Source organism: Polypterus senegalus, chromosome 1 (assembly GCF_016835505.1).
Source record: "Polypterus senegalus isolate Bchr_013 chromosome 1, ASM1683550v1, whole genome shotgun sequence".
NCBI lineage: Eukaryota > Metazoa > Chordata > Cladistia > Polypteriformes > Polypteridae > Polypterus > Polypterus senegalus.
This window is the reverse complement of record NC_053154.1, coordinates 254,586,776-254,608,382: the sequence shown is the minus strand read 5'-3', so window position 1 is coordinate 254,608,382 and position 21,607 is coordinate 254,586,776. Positions and strand designations below refer to the sequence as shown.

The 21,607-nt window shown below is 39.3% G+C and overlaps 1 protein-coding gene across 2 annotated transcripts in view; it reads left to right on the top strand.

The window, feature by feature from the left end:
* Positions 1-21,607, top strand: part of pde6c (phosphodiesterase 6C, cGMP-specific, cone, alpha prime) — a 56,030-nt gene that overhangs the window by 23,206 nt on the left and 11,217 nt on the right. For both annotated transcript variants that reach the window (XM_039772224.1, XM_039772214.1), the window contains exons 5-15: positions 3,251-3,325; positions 3,424-3,488; positions 3,587-3,653; positions 8,131-8,178; positions 9,211-9,360; positions 11,226-11,369; positions 11,454-11,519; positions 11,640-11,786; positions 12,058-12,165; positions 19,975-20,084; positions 21,108-21,195. In XM_039772224.1, coding sequence (XP_039628158.1) covers positions 3,251-3,325; positions 3,424-3,488; positions 3,587-3,653; positions 8,131-8,178; positions 9,211-9,360; positions 11,226-11,369; positions 11,454-11,519; positions 11,640-11,786; positions 12,058-12,165; positions 19,975-20,084; positions 21,108-21,195 — 1,068 coding nt within the window. The remainder of the gene's footprint in view (positions 1-3,250; positions 3,326-3,423; positions 3,489-3,586; positions 3,654-8,130; positions 8,179-9,210; positions 9,361-11,225; positions 11,370-11,453; positions 11,520-11,639; positions 11,787-12,057; positions 12,166-19,974; positions 20,085-21,107; positions 21,196-21,607) is intronic.

Sequence of the window (21,607 nt, the reverse complement as noted above, 5' to 3'; positions counted from 1 at the left end):
GGCACATGCTGACATGGTCCACACAGTTGAACTCCATACATTAATGAAGCGTAACACTAAAAAACATTTTCTTCTGAGTCTCACATTCTGGTATAATCCTGGTCCTTGCCTCTTTGCTTGTCTGTTTGGTCATATTTTATGTGATCTTCTTGTGTGCCCCTGTTTTGTTAAATAATTATATAGGTATTTATTTCCTGGCACTTTCATGTGTCTTTTGCTTTTCCCTGAGTTGCATGTTATCCATCTTTACATCCAGTTTAATATAAGCCAGTCAATGTTCCCAGCGTCCAGTCACCTACAACAACCAAATGCAATTAATACCTCATGGTCACTCATTGGCTAAAGGACAAATGAAAAACTCTTCTATTAATGCAGTTAGTCCTGAATTTTACTCTAATTTTGTTAATGACCTTGCTTTTTAATAGTATTTGTTTAGTGTGACCGATGAACATTTATGGAAGATATTAGAGATATAATAAGATGGGTTTATCGCTAATAATGTGTAGCAGCCTAGCTAATTTTAAGAAAACTGACGTCTGTAATTATGCAGTTGGAGGCAGCAGACTGGGACGGCACTCATCTGGTTTGACAAGTGGATGCTTGATGGTGGTTCAAGCTCAAGACTGAAAGAAAGAAACCCGTGAGTGCAGTCTTATGCCCTGCCTGTCCAGAGGGACTACTATAATGAGACAGGAAATAAAGCTTATTCTGGATCCTCTAATTAAGAGAGCAGGCTGACTGTGTTCCCATTTAATGAATGGAAGATGAATTGAAAAGATGCTAGTGCCTGGAGTAACGGGCATGTGGACTATTCTTGGAAGTCCTCTTGCTGTGATTGGGACTTTTATGAATATTTATTTGTAAATTCAGCAGAGAACTCTTTTAACTAAGGACAATGTCAGTATTGAATGTGTAATGTTTTCATATGGAAAAATTATATTTGTTGTTGTACTCTAACTTAATAGTAAGAAATTTCAGACCCTATTGGTGTAATATCTGGGTTGGTTTTGAGGCAAATTCTTGGTGTTCAGTGGTGGCAGCCCTGAAAAATAATAAAGACACAGGAAAATCATGTTGGCTCAGCTCTGAGTGGACTGGACCTTCACATTTGCCCATTTTACAAAAAGCATGGGCTGGTGCCTGATGCAGAATACCCAGTGTTGGAAAAGTAGGCTGTAGCAGAGACCAGACCCTAGAATCTGGTTACAGGGGTCCAGCAGACTGCTAGATTTTTCTAGCTATGGTGTTTTTTCCCACATGGCCACATGACTCTTTTTTTAATCAGTCCCTGTCTTGGTATTTCTCTGGTGTTTTGATTCAAAGCTTAAGGTTTACCAACTACAAAAGCCTTTCTGACTTTGCTCATCTGTTAAGCCATTTAGGGACTTTCTCTTTCGTCATTTTGATTACAACTTGGTTTTCCTTGAATTGCCCACTCCACAGGGAGAAGCAAATCTTGTTAGTAGGTTTCCATCTATCATTCAGGAAAAGTTCTCTACAGCCGTAAAAAAAGAGAGTGCTGCTGTAAAAGTGTAGGCTTGTGATGGTGTGGTACCATTAAGGTTCTTTACTAGGATCTGGTGGACTCCCAGAGGTCATTCTCAGATTTCCTGACTGTTAGCCTCATAGCCGCCTCATATTTAGAAATTAAAAGTATGGACAGTCCCACATTATTTGTTAAAACATGATTTTATAAAAAAAAAAATTACAGTTATGCTGGCACTTTGGAATTTAGAAAAATCTACAAAAAAATTTGCTAAGTGCATCTGTTTCCACACCAGTGTGCACAGTAAAAATCTGAGTACACCTGTAATTTACCATAATGAATAACTAAATGTGATTTAAGGTGGGAAATTTAAAGAAGAATCACAAACATTGCAAGGAGGTTTGTAAATTACTAAAGCAGGAAACATATTGACGATTGTAATATCTAACTTTTGTACCTCAGATAAGAGCAGCATAACGTGGCATGGACTCACAGCTCCTGGACTTGGGTTTCGTTTACCACATTATCCTAGTATTCACAAGGGTTTCTTCAAGAACACTTGTGTCCTCCAGTATCTCAAGGAAGAGCATCTTAGGAGACATGCTGAGCATGAATGTCTGATCATTTATTGTGGTGTTCCATTCAGGGTGTGTTGATAGCTTGGGTCTAATGCCTCTAGGAGAGTCTCTTTGCTCCATGGCATGTTCTACCTATCCATCCATTATCTAACCTGCATGACCTACCTCTATGTTTGTCAAACCCAGTCAAGCCCAGCAGCACTGCTCACAAAGCAGGAAGCAGGTTTAGATGGGACATTTTGTTAGAGACACACACACACACACACACACACATACATAATCTCTTAGTCATCAATTGACCTAACATATCCAGTATGTATTAGGTATGAAGGAGGAAAACCACAGTATCCAGTCATGGGAAATCATGGCAACTCCACAGAAACAGTAACTGGGCCAGGTTTCAAGAACAGGTTTCTGGGGCTGTGAAATAGCTGCATTGGCCACAGCACCCTGTCTGTAATATTTTAAGTGAAGCTGGAGGTTCAGATAATGGCAGCTTGAGACCTAGCATTACAGACCTCCAGGCTCCTTTGGTTATTCGGCTTTCTCTAGTTACTCTCAGCTTCACCTGTTGTCAGCAGCTAAGTCATGCTCAGTTAAGAAAAACAAAGTGAGCTTTTTGGGTCCTGCACAGTATGTTCCTAGGCAGCAAGGGGGACATCAAAATAACCCCACTAGGACTTGTGAAGATAACACTGTCAAATATTGCTAGGAAGATGCTACTGGAATAAAATAAATATCACTTGTAAGTACAGTAGACTGAACTGAAAAAAGAAGACTATTAAAAACTTCCTCCAATAATTATATGGATGATCTGTTAACGTTAAGTACTATTTTACAATCTGTTTAAATGAAATACAGCTATAACAGGGCTATTAATGCTAATGCCAACATAAGCTAACTGATTTCACTAAAGCCTTAATTAGGGAGTGAGATCAGAAGTTAGCCAAGCAGAGGCTTTTATCTCATATTTCCAATGACAGAATATGGTTGTTAAATATCTGAAATTAGATCCTTTTGCACTCAAGACTTCAGGAATGATGAAAGAAATCTCTTTAGTCAAAGGTTAATTAAATGATTGAGTATTATCTTTATGTAACAGAACAAAAATTCAGGCAAACGCCAGTTAGGTCAATAGATATGTACATAAATATCTGTATAACGGTTTTTCATTTTTGTTGCATAGGAATTCTATGATGAATGGCCAATAAAACTTGGAGAAGCAGAGCCATACAAAGGACCCAAGACCCCAGATGGCAGAGTAAGCTTAACTTGGTAGCTGTTTAAAGTAACACGTTTGGCAATTGTCTTAATGAGCTGGACAGTAAAGTCCTCTGCCTTCTCACCTCCCTTACACAGGAAGTCAACTTCTATAAGATCATTGATTACATTTTGCATGGAACAGAAGAAATTAAAGTAATACCGTAAGTATTAAAACAAACATTATTTTGGCATTACACTTTTAAATAACTGCTGAAGATGCTGCAAATGTTTAATATTTTTATTTTTATTTTTTAAATAGGACACCACCGGCAGATCACTGGTGTCTTGTTAGCGGTCTTCCAACTTATGTAGCAGAGAATGCATTTGTAAGTCAATGTGTTTATAAATGTTCTTTTATCCTTAGAAATGACTGTATAAAAACATATTGTTGGGGCTCTGCAATGTATTGACGTCTCCTCCAGGGATGGATTTGGTCCCAAGTTCAGTGTTGGAAGAATAGACTACAGTTCCCATTACCCGGAAATGAGTGGCTCCAATATTAAAATTCTTTTAGATGCATTTATGAACATCACAAATTTGTTTTATTGTTTAACGGTTAGCTTTACGTGTGGCATGATGGGGTTTTAGTAACCTGCCTCACTGCTCCCAGCGAATGAGCTCAAATTCTGTCCCAGTCAATATGGAGTTTACACATTCTGGGTTTTGGTGGGTTTTCTTCAAATACTCCAGTTGGTTTTTTTTATTACATCCCAAACTGATCAGGTTAACTTGAGGTACTTACTTGCAAGTGTGCTCTATGAGAGGCTGGCACCAAATTCATGGTTGGTTCCTGCCTTTAGCCTAATCCTGTTTTGGGTGAGCTCCTAAACTGGACCAAGAGGGTTCCACAATGAATGGATGACTTATTAACTTTACTACATTAAAGCAATGAAATGAGGAAAATGGGTAAAATGTCTCTAGAATTTTTTCGATTAACATTTCTAGCAAATAGTGCTGCACAACCAAAAACTATCAGTATCATGGGTATTATTTTCCTTGATGGTAAAGCTGCAATATTTGTAGTAAAATATTACAGGCCAATATTTTATTATGAAGAATGATCGAAGAATTAATTAAGGCAGAGGTTAAAAATTAGGTTTTTAAGACAGTTGTAGAACCAGCAATGATGTGCGAAGCTGAGACATGGGCAATAAAGGGAGCGCAGGAGAAGAAGTTGGATGTGGCAGAAATGAGAATACTGAAATGGATGTGTGGAGTTACAAAAAAGGACAGAATAAGAAATGAGGCAATCAGAGGTATAACGAAAGAGTGAAAGATATCTAGGAATGTGCAGGAAAGTACTTTCAAATGGTATAGACATATGATGAGGAGAGACAATGAATATGTGGACAAAAGAGTGATGGGAATGGAAGTACAGGGGAAGAGAAAGAGAGGGAGGCCAAAATGGAGGTGAATAGAAAAAGTAAAAGAAGATCTGAAGGAAAATGGTCTGACTGAGGAGGAGCTGCAGGTTTGAGCTGCTTGGAGAATGTTATGGCAAAAGAAGAAGAGATTTTATTATGTAGAAAGACATAGTATTATCATACATTTGTTGTTCCACTGACTGTGCAGCAGTTGGGGAATATATGTGCACAAAAGATGTTAAATTATTATATCTATACAGCAAAACTGAGTGGAACAATTTTGCTGAAAATAAAGCAAATTTTAGAATTCAGAATGCTAATAACTGTGCCAAAGTTCACTGGACTGAGTGGTTCATCTTTAGGTTATCAAATCCTCAGTCTTGCATTCAAAAGAGTCAAATTGTGTTTAGGGATCCTTATAATGCGTAAATCTGTGGAAACATCTGGTTTTGTATCAGTGCTGTTGGACCTGACCTGAACTTTCCTTTAAAGGGGTTTATTTTGTCTGTTATCACTTTTTGGTAACAGATTAATGAATGTGTCTTTCATGTTCAAAGTATATCCTGCCATATTCATCATGTCAACAAAACGTTTTTGAAACAGATTCTGTGCTTCAAAGTTTCACTTCAGACAGGTCCTTTCTTGTTTTATCTTTTTGTTTTATTTCACCAATAGCTAAAAGAAGAACAAGTAACTTCTGGGAAGTAACTGAATGACAGTAAAAAATTATTGCAACTCAGCGTTCTTCAAAGTCTATCATTCAGTTCACTTTTACTTTATATTAAGGGGCAAATTTACTGTATTTGCTCAGTCATTTTTGTTCTAGTCCAATCAGAATCAGGAAAAACCAATTGTTGGGAAGGGGAGCCAGTCCATTGCATGGCACCCTCATTCATACTGGGCAGATTTTGAGTTTCCAATCCATCTAACCTGTACGTCTTCAAGATGTGGGAGGATAGCCAAGGAAACTGGATAAAAACTCAAACACGTGGGGCAAGCATGCACACTCTACAAAGATAATGGCCAGGAGTTTTGGGAATTGGCTGTTTAATTCATATTAAAGTATAGTTTGAAAACTTGGCTAGCAGGTATGGAATGTATTATCCATAATTTTAATGTAACATTTGTAAGTTTTACTTTGTGTGTTCAATCATTTCAATAATAAACAATGACCACAAAAATCTATACAATAAAAAAGGAAGAACTCACTGAAAATTAAAAAAGGATCAAAGCTCTTTGACTTTAATCTGAATGCTGAGACAGAAAGTTCTCCATGGAAAATGCAAGACAGAATTCAAATTTTTCCATTGTAATAGGCAACAATGTAATAGGCAACATGAACAGTAAAAAAGCCCAGTGTAAAATGAGCCTGGCTGTCGTACAGGTTAGATGGCATTGTCGGGTATTCTAGGGTACAGTAAAATTCTCATTATTAGCACCATCAGGACGAGGACGGTGTTGAACTATAAAGAGGTTTTATAAGCCAATTTCCAATAGTTTTCAAGATGAGAGAAAATTTAGTACATTGAATAATGACATAAAAGCAATCAGTAATCAGTAGCAGGAGGAGGAGTACAGGAAGCTAATCAAAGACTTTGTTAAATGGTGTGACTCAAACCACTTACACCTGAACACCAGCAAGACCAAGGAGCTGGTGGTGGATTTTAGGAGGCCCAGGCCCCTCATGGACCATGTGATCATCAGAGGTGACTGTGTGCAGAGGGTGCAGACCAATAAATATCTGGGAGTGCAGCTGGATGATAAATTGGACTGGTCTGCCAATACTGATGCTCTGTGTAAGAAAGGTCAGAGCCGACTACACTTCCTTAGAAGGTTGGCGTCCTTCAACATCTGCAATAAGATGCTGCAGATGTTCTACCAGACGGTTGTGGCGAGTGCCCTCTTCTACGCGGTGGTGTGCTGGGGAGGCAGCATAAAGATGAAGGACGCCACACGCCTGGACACACTTGTTAGGAAGGCAGGCTCTATTGTAGGATTAAAGTTGGACAGTTTAACATCTGTGGCAGAGCGACGGGCACTAAGCAAACTCCTGTCAATCATGAAGAATCCACTGCATCCACTGAACAGTGTCATCTCCAGGCAGAGGAGTAGCTTCAGTGACAGACTTTTGTCACTGTCTTGCTCCACTGACAGACTGAGGAGATCGTTCCTCCCTCACACTATGCGACTCTTCAATTCCACCCGGGGGAGTAAATGCTAACATTATTCAAAGTCATTGTCTGTTTTTACATGCACTTTTGTAACTCTTTAATTTAATATATTTTTTTTGTATCAGTATACTGCTGCTGGATTATGTGAATTTCCCCTTGGGATTAATAATGAATGAATGAATGAATGAATGTATGTATGTATGTATGTATGTATGTATGTATGTATGTATCTATCTAATTCTTAAAAATGTTAAAGTGCCTGACTTTTCTTCAACTTTGCAAGCCATGTCAGTCTTCCAGGGATGTGCTTGTTCCTTGTGACAAGTCCCACGTCACAAAAAATATATATACTGTATTAAGACTTGTTTTATTGAAAATGTCCAGAAGGGATTTTGGCTGCCTGTAGTACATATACCTGTCCAACCAACTATCTGCCTAACGGTGCAGAAAATGAAGAGATTTCTTGGGTCATATTTTTTTCTTTATTTGTGTTACTAACTGTGGTAGTCTGACTTGTATAACCCATTCAGTATCTTTGTTTATCAATGGCTTATCCATATTTTATAATTTCACTACACTACGTAAGAAGAACTACATTTATATAAATTATATAACATTCCTGAACTGATATAACTCAATTCAGGGTTGCAGGGGCCCATCTTGGCAGCCTTTGGCAGAAGGCAAAAGCATCACGGACAGGATGCCAGTCCATGAAAGGGCCTCTACTAACAATACACTGTTAAGAATTAGATTTTACATAAACATTAAACATCATATCTTATTCTGTATTGCATTATCTGCTATAAGTAATACAAGTCTTTGCACCAAACAGTTTAGTAACATAACGTATGAACAATTACTGTTAATATCACATGCCTTTTTACAACAAACAGTACAGTGTCGTCAGTAATACCACAGCATCTCAGGTCACAGGGAAGTTCCTTCAGTTAAGAAGACTAAATCGCCTTAAGATCAGCACAATGTGCTGGGTTCATTTCAAGGCTGCCAGAAAAGCAACTGAGAACATGCTTAGCATAAACCTGCTGTAATTTTGGCAGCAACTCTTTCTTTAAAAAAATAACAATTTTCAAAGGAAATCTAGAAAATATGTTTAAATTAACCAAAGTCTCTAAAAAATGTAAAATCTACAGTTTACAGACAGGAAGTACATAAAAAATTGTTAATTAATATGACTGAACTGGTTCATAACTTTTAATGAAGTTTAAACTCTTACCTGTAACAGTTTTTATTTTCTTTCCATCAAACAGATCTGTAACATGATGAATGCATCAGCTGATGAATATTTCACATTTCAGGTGAGGTTTCATTTTTACACTACCACATGTCCCAAGAGATTCAGTGCAGTAAATCCAATCCAATAATCTCCTTTTCATAATTATAGACATATTTCTACTGCAGATTAAATTTTGACTTAATGTATGATGATAGTGGTACTGTTATTTGAGTCAGGCCTGATGTTTATCTTGGGAGGAAATGGAAAAAATTATCAAAAGAAGATTGAAATGTGATAGAAGTTGGAGTGTAGTGGGAGGAATCATCAGCTTTTGGTACTTACACACGTTAGTAAAAGCCCTAAGCTAATGCACGCCTGTCCCCAGAAGTACAGGTTGCCTCATAGTAAGTACACTTTGGGCCTCTGTCATGTACTGTAGTAGTATGTGTATTTCATGAGGACAGGGAAGAGGCTCCATTTAGCCATTTTATATGGAACTAAGCAATACTTTCACTTGTTACAAACATACAGTAGACTGCATTTTCTTCTACCCTTTCCTGCTCCTTTTCTTCATTTCACAACTTTCTAGCTGTTCTCTCTACTTTATTCCTCTGTTCTCTGCTGCAGTTTAAATTATGATTTTTGTATGCTATACAGTATACAGTGTGGTACTGTCATGTGCAGAGTAGAGTGAAATTCTTATTTGCATGTTTTATGTGCAACATACAGGTATTGTCACTCTCCAGTGCCATGGTAAACATCTTTTAATGTATATATGTGTGAGAATAAAAATAAAGCACAAATCACAATAATGTATAGATTATTTTCTCATTTGCAGATTCTATTTACTGTGTTACATGTTATATCATTTCATTAATATTTCAATGCATTTATATGTTTCCCCTTTATTTTAAAATGTTTCTATCACAAAAGAATGGCTGTTATTTCTTAGTTATGAAAATGATGCATCATTAAACTAGCATTAATGAAAATCTCATCAAGACTGATTACCTGTTAAATGCTATGCTGTGTTAGTTTCAGAAGAATGAGATTGTTTTGCACACTGTGAAACAAGAAATATTTTATATTCTTTGTTCTTCTATTTAATTTAAAGAAAGAAGCTGTTGATGAATCAGGCTGGAAAATTAAAAATGTGCTATCTTTGCCAATCGTCAACAAAAAAGAAGAAATTGTAGGAGTTGCCACATTTTACAACAGGAAAGATGGGAAGCCATTTGATGAATATGATGAACAAATCACTGAAGTAAGTTTGATGCATAACCTGAAATTATAGGTTTTAGAAGTATGAACATAGCATATTAAGTAAAGAAAAATTGACTTAAACTTTGCATGTAAAAATCATTTAATTTATGCCAACATGATTCTACAATCACTTATAAAAACATTTTAATTTCTATTTAATTTCTGTACTGTTTTTAACCAAAATATAACATTTTTCATATATTTATTGAAAACGCATAACTTTTTGCATTTAATATAGCTTTGACAGCTGTTTTCTGATGATAAATGGAACCATAGCATTATTTCCCAATTACCTCTTAGACTTTTTCACATTTTATTGTCTACAATATTTAAAATAAAATCATGTATTTAAAGGGAATTTATGAACACAAAAACGTTTTTACAGCTGAAAACAATTCTAGTGATTATATATATCTACTCTCTATATATAAAATCCTAAGCCTAAAAGTGCAACAATTTTATGTGACATTTTTATCTCATGTTTTTTGTCACGCTTTAAATCGAGCTTATTTTAAAACTTACACATATATGTTTGGTATCATTCTTTTCAGAATTTACCAAACTTTAATGTGATGTTGTTAGATTTTTAGATTTTTAGAATGTTTGAAGTGCTGCACGAGATGCAGATCATGTGGCACGGCAGCAGCAGTAGCCGATTGAACAAAGAGGAGGTTAAAAAAAACTAAAAAAAAAAAAAAAAAACTGCATTTGTTTCCCATTGTATCACTGTTTAAGAGGGGGTTTCGGAGGAGCAACTCGTGTCTCCTTGGGGTGCGCTCAGCCCCTCTTCATAACGTGAGCGGCTGGCTGGCCGCAACTGGGGGTAGGGTGCCGGGGGGCTTGCCCCCCTAGTGTGTATTTTATATATATTCAACATATATATATATATATATATATATAATTATAAAATCAGAAAATAGCTGATCAAATAACCCATTTCATAAGTATTTATGTCCCTGAATAAATATGCTGTACATACACAAAAGGCAGAAATTATAGCCATGAGTCTTTTCAAAGAAATTTCTTTTTGTCTTGCACATCTGGATATGCAGTCATTCCTAAACAGTTCATACCATATTTTTGGTAAACCCCTTAAATTAAAGCTGAAAGTCTACACTTCAATCACATAATGATTGTATTATTTCAAATTTACTGTGGTGGTGTACAGAGGCAACATTATGTACATTGTATCACTGTCCAAATACTTACAGACCTGACTATATCATCAGTTTTCATGCATTTTTGTTTAAACATTGCATTTTTGTCCTGAAGCTGGATGGGAACCAATAGAGACATATAATTTAGAGCTTCTGCAAATAATCCATTCATATGCTGTTCCAATTGCATTGTGAGCTTGAGCCTCGCCTGAACTGTCAGAAACAAGGCTACAACAAATCCTGTCAGAATGCAAGTCCATCACAGCACACAAACACCCTTTCAGATACAGTTTAGAATGGTCAGCTAATGAAAACCTGTAAAACATCAAGGTGTGGTTAGAAATTGAAGTACCAAGAGAAAACCCACACCCAAATGGGGAAATGAACAAACTATACAGACTATGATTGGGCAGGGATTTGAACTAAGGTGTCAGAGTGCCAAGGGAGTGACATTAGCAACTAGCTCCTTTTGCAAAATAACACCAGATAAATCAATTTAGGTTTCATGCCATAACATGATAAAAAAATAAAAAAGTCAAAGAAAGGAAGGAAAGGTAAATAGTTCTGATAGCAACCACATTCATCTATTTTATTGAAATATTTGCTTCTCACAACAAAATAACTGTGTTTGAAATCATAAGCAAAAAACATAAAACAAAAAAGCCACCTCTAGACTTGTTTTGTAATACTTCATGTCCTTTCTTTCTAGACACTTACACAATTTCTTGGCTGGTCTGTACTCAACACAGACACCTATGACAAACTCAACAAGATGGAAAACAGAAAAGACATTGCCCAGGAAATGCTTATGTATCAAACCAAATGCACGAATAATGAACTTCAGTCTATCTTGGTAAATGAGTCATGATTTGGGGTAATGTCAGGAGTTATTTGGAACAACGAAAATAGTGTATTTCTTGTATACCTTTATTTCTAGAATACAAAGGAGAAGTACAACTCAGAGCCTGAAGACTGTGATTCAAAGGAACTAGTCAAGCTGCTGGTGAGACTTACTAGTTTAAGCCACTGTCAAATGAACTTTGTTTTTCTGTTTATGTGCTGTCATATTAATTGATTAAAAGCACGATTGCTCCAGATTCCTAACATGTCTGTACACTTGCAGAAATCCAACCTTCCTGATCCCAAAGATGTAGAGCTTTATGAATTCCACTTTAGTGACTTCCCGGTTACTGAATTTGACCTCATCAAATGTGGGATACGCTGCTTTTATGAAATAAATGTGGTTGAAAAGTTTAAAGTACCGGCAGAAGTAAGTCATTGTTAAGTACTTTTACAAATTTAGAACAAAAAAAAAACACTTAATTGTGATTTTAAAATAAATCACAAATATTATATTAAGATAAAGCAACTCAGATGAATAACATAAATAATACTACAATTGAATCAGTAAGGAAAAAACAGGTCTATAAACCTGAGCGACACTTAATACAATGTACAGTATATGTTTTCTGTTACCAAATAAATAAGAATATGAAGCTATTTTTTGCTGACTATTGTGACTTCTTTCCAAATTTACTTAGGTATTAACACGATGGATGTATACTGTTCGTAAAGGATATCGTGATATTACATACCACAACTGGAGACACGGGTTTAACGTGGGGCAGACAATGTTCACATTACTGATGGTAAGGATAAGCTTCTTTCATCTCCAAAATTTAGTTTGCAAATGTGTTAGAATCAATCTTGAGTCTACAGTTTGCTTTTCACTGGCTAAGACTTTTGATACTTGAAATGCACATTATTCCATTTTAGTAAGCTGTTCTTGCACACATAGAGTGCCGCAGGTTGTGCTCCTCATTAATATTACAAAACCATATTCTTAAAAAAAAAAATACAGACAGTCAACTTTCTTAGTAACATTAAAGCAGAATCTGCGGGTGTATCATTTCAAGTGCTGTGGAGCAAGCTGCCAAAGACAAAGAACACGCATGATAATCTCAAATAGATAAACTAATATTTAATAATAATTCATTAATAATATTTATTAGGGGCGGCATGGTGGCGCTGCTGCCTCACAGTTAGGAGACCTGGGTTCGCTTCCCGGGTCCTCCCTGCGTGGAGTTTGCATGTTCCCCCCGTGTCTGCGTGGGTTTCCTCCCACAGTCGAAAGACATGTTTGTTAGGTGCATTGGCAATTCTAAATTGATCCTAGTGTGTGTTTGGTGTGTGATTGTGCTCCCTGTGGTGGGCTGGCGCCCTGCCCGGGGTTTGTTTCCTGCCTTGTACCCTGTGTTGGCTGGGATTGGCTCCAGCAGACCCCCATGACCCTGTAGTTAGGATATAGCGGGTTGGATAATGAATGGATGGATATTTATTAGATATATGTTTTATACCAAATAGAAAGCTAAAAAAGAACATACAACATATCAAAAACAAAACTGTAAGGAACAAAAAATGCAAAGACAGAAATTCCGAAAAAAATTAAATAACAATACACTATCCATATATACTATAAACAGGTTTTACAATAAAAAAATTAGACATATTTATTTATATATATTGTCCATAAATAGAATACAGCAATTGTGTGGAAAAAAAAAATGTATTCATAAATGACAACAAAAGACTAGGTAGACACATTCTGGGTAGCCGTGCTATTTGTGTCAAATGAAACAGTAAAATAAACCTAAAAATAAGCCAGGACTTCAGAGCCCAAAATCCACAGTTGAAAAGGGTGAAGGAGCATAGGCTTCATTGGGGTCTGAATCTGAGTAAGTTTCATATACAGTATAATGAGTGATAACAAACCAAAAACCAAACACAAATGATCAGATCACATCATATAGCTGAAAATGAGCAAGAGAAAAAGTGTGCAAAAACTAAAGATGGTGTTCTGACACAAATACTACTTAAGTATGAAATTTGCTTCAACTACATTTTAATTTGTTACAATTTTAGTTGATATATGAAAAAGAGTAAAATATATTAGTTATAAAATGATGAAAGAAAGGAAGCAACTTCCACTCTGAGGCAATGTGAGTGCAGTTGAATTTGCAGTGGTGGTTATTTAGCATTGCTCTGCGGCCTAAACTGAGAACTCCAGGTACCACCAATGCTCTTCTAACCATAATGACATACTGAGGCACAGCAATCACTTCAGGCAAACAGCACAAAAGGCATTTAACAGTTCCTGAAAAAAACACTACTTGTGTCCTCTGAATTGTAATGAACCTTGCGATCTTATGACACAAATGCAAATAAAATAAAATCTTTACAATTACTGAGTTTATTTAGTGGCCGACATGCATTTGTTTCCCTGAAGGGCTTGTTGTGGTACCTAAGTAAACTCACTAATGTACTGTACATGTTTATACAATGCTTTTTCAAGTATGTCAGAAACCAGATTTAGCCTGAAGCAGATAAGTTCTGTCATGTTTTGAAAGGAGCATGCCCTTTCTGTTTTGGCAAAGATAAGAAGAAAATATAGCTTTTAAGTTTTCTTTAATATACAAAGGTGCTTATCTGCAGAAAGATCTACAAATGCAGGCTGCACAAACAGTGAATGCCTCCATTTATCTACATTGAGAATGTTTCTTAAAATTGAACAAAGATCAGCCCAGGTTTAAAGTTTCACAACATACAGTAAAGGGGTAAAATGTAAAAAACTACTGTTACACAAACAAGCTTACCTTAACTCCAATATCACAAACTCTGGAACATGATCGTGAACACGAGCTATTAATACATTTTGAAGTAGGACATTTCTGTCTGATAGAACAAGATAAAAACAACAATAAATTGCAAAATCAAATCAGTAGCTCTTAAAGTTAGAAGTTAACAACATTCTTTAATACAGATTGTTCAATATGTTTTAGTTATTTCAAAAATGTATCATTTAGATCACAAGTATTAATAATTTACATGGATGCATTTTTAGGGATCCTGGAAAACTAAGCAGCTCTCTGTATATGTTTTAGTAATAAAAGTTCAAAGACCAACAACATCAATCAGATATAGTACTGTACATGAAAACCAGAAACTACCCTGCACTTGTGAAGCCAGTGTTAATTTGTTTTAATCATTCCCTTGAACTCTTCAAATAAAGATACTTATTTTCTCTGTTAATACTGACTTCTCTTTAATATGCTATCACATGTTGTGGTGACTCACCAGACCTCCTTCTGTGACTTATGTCACTTTCCCACTAAGAGAAGGAACCACAAGGAGGCTGATGACCTTGCTCCGGGTGTTCTTTAACAAGAACAATCAGGGTGACATTACTAGTATATTAATCAACTCTAATTCACATTGTATGGAGGACGTTACTTCAGTGCTACGTGCTCTTTTTACAGCTTTTTATACTTGTTTTATACGTGTATGGTAATTTGTGCTTACCACTGTTTTATGGTACACACAATAGCTGTTTATTATTATGCACTGTAATAAGCAGAGACTTGAGGCGTGAAAAGGTTTGGGGCAGCCACCCGTTTAATTCGGTTTCCTGGCTGCAAACGCGTACTTGAGACATCATAGTCAAGTTTACACAACAGAGTCCAAAACAGAACTGCCTGCCTAAGCAAGGCAGTGAGCTTTATAGCTCAGAGGGCGGAAATGATGTCGTCCTCTGGGCCGAACTGGAAGTGACATCACCCTTGGGGCCGGAACCCGAAGTGACCTCATTCTTGGGGCCGGAACCGGAGGTGGTGTGTCCTTCCTGGAAATGGCGGCTCCTGGTGGGATTTCCCGGTAAGACCTGCAGAGAACTCAGAAAGAGCGTCAGCGCACCCCCCTGGGCAGATGTATAAACAGTATTGTCTAAGCCCTTCAGCTGCTTCCCATGCACACGTGTGTGACAAGACTCCCCCCTCAGCCCAGACCCGTCGGGTCGGGCGACCTGCACCGAGAGGTCGTGGGCCCGGGAGAGGGCATCGGCGTTGGCATGAAGGGACCCCTGTCGATGAACGAGCGTATATTTGTACTGCTGCAGGTCAAGAAACCACCTCGTGACCCGCGGATTCGACTCCCTGTGAAGGGCCATCCATTTTAAAGGCGCATGATCCGTCACCAGAGTGAACACGCGACCCAAGAGGTAGTACCGCAGCTGCACCGCCCATTTGATCGCCAGAGCCTCCTTCTCCACCGCCGCGTACCTGGTCTCCCGTCCAACAGTTTCCGCTCAGGTACATAACGGGTGTTCAACACCGCCGACGCTTTGGCTCAACACGGCTCCCAAGCCTGTGTCCGGCGTCCGCCTGGAGGACAAAAGGGAGAGAGAAGTTAGGGAGATTAAGATAGGTGCTGAAGTCAGAGCCCTTTTTAAGTCACTGAATGCAGCCCCCGCTTTATCAGACCATACCACCGTATTAGGAGCTCTTTTCTTTGTCAAGTCGGTCAAGGGCCGCTCTCTCGGAGAAGCGAGGCACAAACCGGCGGTAGTACCCGCCAAACCGAGAAGGATTGGACTTGCCGCTTGGTTTGGACGGGCCAGGCCATTATGGCTTGCAACTTGGAACACTGTGGCCTCACAGTACCCGCCCACTAGGTAGCCCAAATATTTGGCTTCCTCAACCCAAGTAACATTTCTTGGGGTTGATGCGAGCCCGCCTCTCCAATGTCCGTAATACTGCTGTGACCTGCTGTATGTGCTCCTTCCAGGTGCTGGAATAGATGACAACGCCATCCAGATAGGCAGCACAGAACGAGTTATGGGGCCGGAGCACTTTGTCCACCAGACGCTGAAAAGTCGCAGGCCCGTGTAACCCGAATGGAAGGACACGATACTGCCAGTGTCCGCTAGGAGTGCTAAACGCGGTTTTTCCTTCGGACTCCGTTAAAGGAACCTGCCAGTACCCCTTTGTCATGTCAAGTGTAGTCAAGAATTTGGCTGGTCCCAGTCTCGAGGAGGTCGCCCACGCGAGGCATGGGATAAGCATCAAATCGGGAAACTTGGTTGAGCCGACGGAAGTCATTGCAAAACCTCCAACTGCCGTCAGGCTTAGCAATCAAGACGATGGGGCTGGACCAGGGACTACTACTTTCCTCGATCACTCCTAGTGCCAGCATTCGCTTGATTTCCAGTTCCACTTCTACTTTCTTTGCCTCCGGGAGTCTGTAGGGTCGCCACGGACGATCACCCCGGTCAGTCACTATGTCGCGCAATCAGAGAGGTCCGACCTGGTTGTTCACTTACCACCTCTGGGACCGAGCGGATAGCTGCTTCGAGCTCCTGTCTCTGTCTGGGAGATAGCTGTTCGCCGAAATTAAGGGCACTTACTTCCGCGACGAGAGAGCAGGGCTGTCCGGAGGAGGGATCGGGATCCCTCTCCTTCCACGGTTTCAGCAGGTTTACATGATATATTCGCTCAGCTGGTCGGCGATTGGGCTGTTTCACCAAATAGTCGACCAATCCCTTCCTCTCCTTAATTTCAGAGGGGCCTAGCCAATGTGCGAGCAGTTTAGAGTGTGAAGTAGGAACCAATACCATGACGCGATCCCCGGTTGGAACTCCCGGAGAGTCGTACACGGTCATACAGGCGGCCTGTGCTGATTGTGCCTCCTCGATATGACTTTTAGTATAGGTCTTATTACATCAAATCTATCGCAATTGGGCTATATACTCCAAAATGTTAGTGGAGGGCTGTGCCTCCCCTTCCCAGCCCTCTTTTAAAATATCTAATAAGCCCCGGGGCTGTCTTCCGTATAGTAATTCAAAGGGAGAGAACCCGTAGAGGCTTGAGGGACTTCCCGGTAGGCAAAGAGGACAAGGGGGAGGAGTTGGTCCCAATTCCTCCCATCCTTGCTGACTACCTTACGTAGCATTTGCTTGAGAGTTTGATTGAATCTCTCCACTAGCCCATCGGTTTGAGGATGATACACCGAGGTTTTTAAATGCTTTATTTTCAGTAACTTGGCAGTCTCCTTGAACGGTTCCGAGGTGAAAGGCGTTCCTTGGTCCGTCAGGACTTCTCTAGGAATGCCCACGCTGAAAAGACTCCTACTAGTTCCGTGCAATATTTTTAGTGGTAGCCGGCGCAATGGAACGGCTTCAGGGAATCGGGTTGCATAATCCACGAGGACGAGTATATATTTATATCCTCGGCTGAGGGCTCCAGGGTCCTACTATATCCACCCCAATCCTGTCAAAGGGAACGTCAATAAGGGGAAGGGGAATCAGAGGAGCACGGTCCTTCCTAGGAATTTGCCGCAGTTGACACTCCGGGCAGGAAATGCAAAAGCGGCGAACCTCCTCATTAATCCCCGGCCAAAAAAAACGGAGCTTAATGCGCTCTAATGTTTTATCGGAGCCGAGATGGCCTCCAAGAAGGTGAGAGTGGGCTAACTCGCAAACCTGCCGCCGGTAGGTCCGCGGGACTAGCAACAACTTCCGGACCTTCCCCTCATGTTCAGCAACCCGATACAATAATTCATTATCCATTGTTGCGGTAGAACAAAACGGCGAGCAACGACAGACACGTTACTGCCGGAATCAAACAGCGCTGTTACCCTATGTCCATTAATAATAAGCTCTCCCGTATGTTTATCCGCCAGGGATTGCTAAGGGCACACAAACAACCCCGCCATTGTCCCCTACGGTCCGCCTTGTTCCCGACAGGTCGCAAGCCAGGCGGCCCGCGACTGGAACAGGCTCTGGATTGCGTGGAGGGGACTGCTTCAGTGGGACATAACTCCCGGGTAGTCCACAAAGCAGCTGTTCTGCCCTCCCAGGTTTCACAGCCGGCCTTGGTGTTTTTAGGAGCTGTAGTAGCTCGTCCATTGAATGAAATTCGCCCCAGGCCGGCTGGGCAAAGTCCTGGGGTAGGTGTTGTACCAGCAAAAAACAGGCCACTTGCTGTACTATTTGTAAGGGGCTTAATTCAAATGGCCGTAGCCACTGCCCCACCTGCTGCCAGAGAGCCATAGCCTGCTCTGACAACCCTTTACTGGGGTTAAACTCCCAGTTTAATATTTCTTTTACCTGCTGGCCTGGGGATAACCCATCATTAACAGGGACCTTGGTCCCGATGGCTCGGCTTTCCTGCCCAGGAAAGCATACTGAGCTACTCGTGTTGGTTCCCCAGAGGCCAGCCCACGCCTGTGGGTCCCCTCTACTTTCTCCACGAGATGGGTTGTTAGCCCCGGGTTATGCTCGTGGAGCAGAGCCTGCACCGCGTCCTTCCTGACCCCCCGGCGCACTCCCTGCCCCAAACTCGCCCCGGTACTCACCCACCTGGTTCCTTGTAAGGTCGTGTCCCGGGTTCTTCAGGGACACCATCCTGCCGACTGCGCCACTGTAATAAGCAGAGACTTGAGGCGTGAAAAGGTTTGGGGCAGCCACCCGTTTAATTCGGTTTCCTGGCTGCAAACGTACTTGAGACATCATAGTCAAGTTTACACAACAGAGTCCAAAACAGAACTGCCTGCCTAAGCAAGGCAGTGAGCTTTATAGCTCAGAGGGCGGAAATGATGTCGTCCTCTGGGCCGGAACTGGAAGTGACATCACCCTTGGGGCCGGAACCGGAAGTGACCTCATTCTTGGGGCCGGAACCGGAGGTGGTGTGTCCTTCCTGGAAATGGCGGCTCCTGGTGGGATTTCCGGTAAGACCTGCATAGAACTCAGAAAGAGCGTCAGCGCCCCCCCCTGGGCAGATGTATAAACAGTATTGTCTAAGCCCTTCAGCTGCTTCCCATGCACACGTGTGTGACAGCACTAATATCTAAATCCTGAAAGCTTGCACTGGTTCCATAGCCAAGCACACCAAAAAATAGATTCCAGCAATCACAGCAAGTGCTTATAAGCCAGGCCCAGACCACAATGCTTTAGCTATATAGTCTTGTCATCTGTATGTCGGCACTGGCAGAAATCAAACACCATAATGATGCAACTTCAATGGTTTTGATTAATTAATTAATTTTCATCAGCATGGGTTGTACATATACAGATGGAACTAATCAGGACTTGAGATTTCACAGCAGCTTCCAGAAATTTTAAAAAAGAGCAGTTTAAATAAAACAGGTTCAGACTCAGCCTTGTTCTTCCTAGTTCTTGGAGCTTGTAGAAAAGATGCATTCATTTGAGCAGTGATCACTAGATAGCTTCTACCATATGTTCATTCTATCAGCACTCAGCCATTGAAGCAATCACTTATTATCACAGTAATCAATTTATCTCTCAGTCATATTATAAAAACAACCCAAATCTGAAGCTATTACAGTTATTTGGACATCTGAGTCACATCTACAAAAGGTTCCAGTCTCTGTAACTGGAATATGACATTATGTCAAAAGAAGTTTTAACAGATACAGGGACAAATATTTTGTTGTATGTAATTTTTCACATTATAAACTGAACAGTTTAAATTTACAATATTTTTTCAGAACATTAAAAAAATCAATATGAATACTGCCTGGCTTTTTGTGTTTATCAAATGACATTCAGAATGTCTGAAATATTTACATATTATTTTTTGTTATGTAATTTTTTTTTTTTTTCTCAGACTGGTAGATTGAAAAAATATTACACAGACCTTGAGGCGTTTGCCATGGTCGCAGCAGCTTTCTGTCATGATATTGATCACAGAGGAACAAACAACTTGTACCAGATGAAGTGAGTACATGCATGCAATTTCAGACCCACTTAATCCAGTTTGGGGTCACTGGGGGATTGGGCTAGGAAACGGCCCTGGAAAGCGTGCCACTCAGCTTTTGTGAAATAAGTATTAATCTGTAAAGAAAAGGTAAAAAGGTGAGCATGGGTGTATATATACAGTATAGTCCTTTCATTATATGTCACTTTTATTGCAGTGAATTGAATGACAGACATACTCCTAGTCTAAGCAATGTTAAGAAACTGGTCACACATCTTCATATATTATATCTTATTTTCTAAATATCAATCACGAAATCATTTGTTTTTTAGAATACCCCTACCTTCAAAAGTGAAAAAAAAAACAAAGAATTGTTCACCATAGATTTCTTATTGTCTTGATACATAAAACTGAAATGAAACAAGGTATAGTAATATTTGGATGAATGTCTAGCATTAAAAAAGTTAATTAAGCTCTTGAAGGCTTTTTTGTTTTCAAAAAAAAAGTAAAATTTTTAAATTATTTCTACAATTTTTTTTTTCCTTCAACTTTTTTTCTTGGAAATTTTGTCTGCAGCCTGGTACAACAATAGCTTAATCATGTTTGCACATACATTACATTAAGGCATTGATATTGAATTAAAGAGAACAAAATAGTTTTCAGGAACAGCTTGTTTCATCAGCAGTGACACATTATGCAGAATCAGAGACAAACATGCTGTTTATGCAGTTTATTTATTTTCTAAAGCAAAACCTCTAAGTCCAGAAAACTGCCTAATAATGACTTTCCGATACAGTGATTTTCAAGCTTGACTCTCATGAACCACTGTAGTTCAAGCTTTTAAGTTGCATCTCTTAACTTCTGCCCCATTTCTACTTTTACTTAATTTGGTATAATCTAGTGGCTTCTATCTGACCTCATTTCCAAATATGATTGAATATGTCTGCTTATTTTGTGAACTGTTTCAAATCTACACAACCAAAAGTTATTTTCACTATTTGGCTTCAAACGGAGTGTTTGTTTAATCATTTTTTTCACCCTAGGTCTGCATCACCATTAGCCAAACTGCATGGGTCCTCCATTTTGGAAAGGCATCACCTTGAGTACAGCAAGACGTTATTAGAAGATGAGGTAAGGACGTTCTTAGACAACATTAATAATATTAATACCACTACTATTATTACAAAATTAAAGTAAATAAATAATAGAGTAAATATATAAAAATGTATGTTACTGAACTCTAACACAAAGACTAATATGTCATGTAATTTGTATTAATATAGTAATATAATAATTATTTCTGAGTATTTTGCATGCCTTATCATTTGCATTTCAGTTGTTAACTTATAGTTTTTACAGTTGGTGCACAGGTATGTTGCATGAATTATTCAGGGTCTCATAGTGAGGTAAACGTGGGAACTGAACCACCAACTGCATTAAGATTTAAAACTTTGGGCGTACTTCATACTGATCATCTATAATTTGTTACTGCAGAATTGGACTAGCAGTGAGTGTTACTGGTGTCTGGCAAAGCCTTCAAATC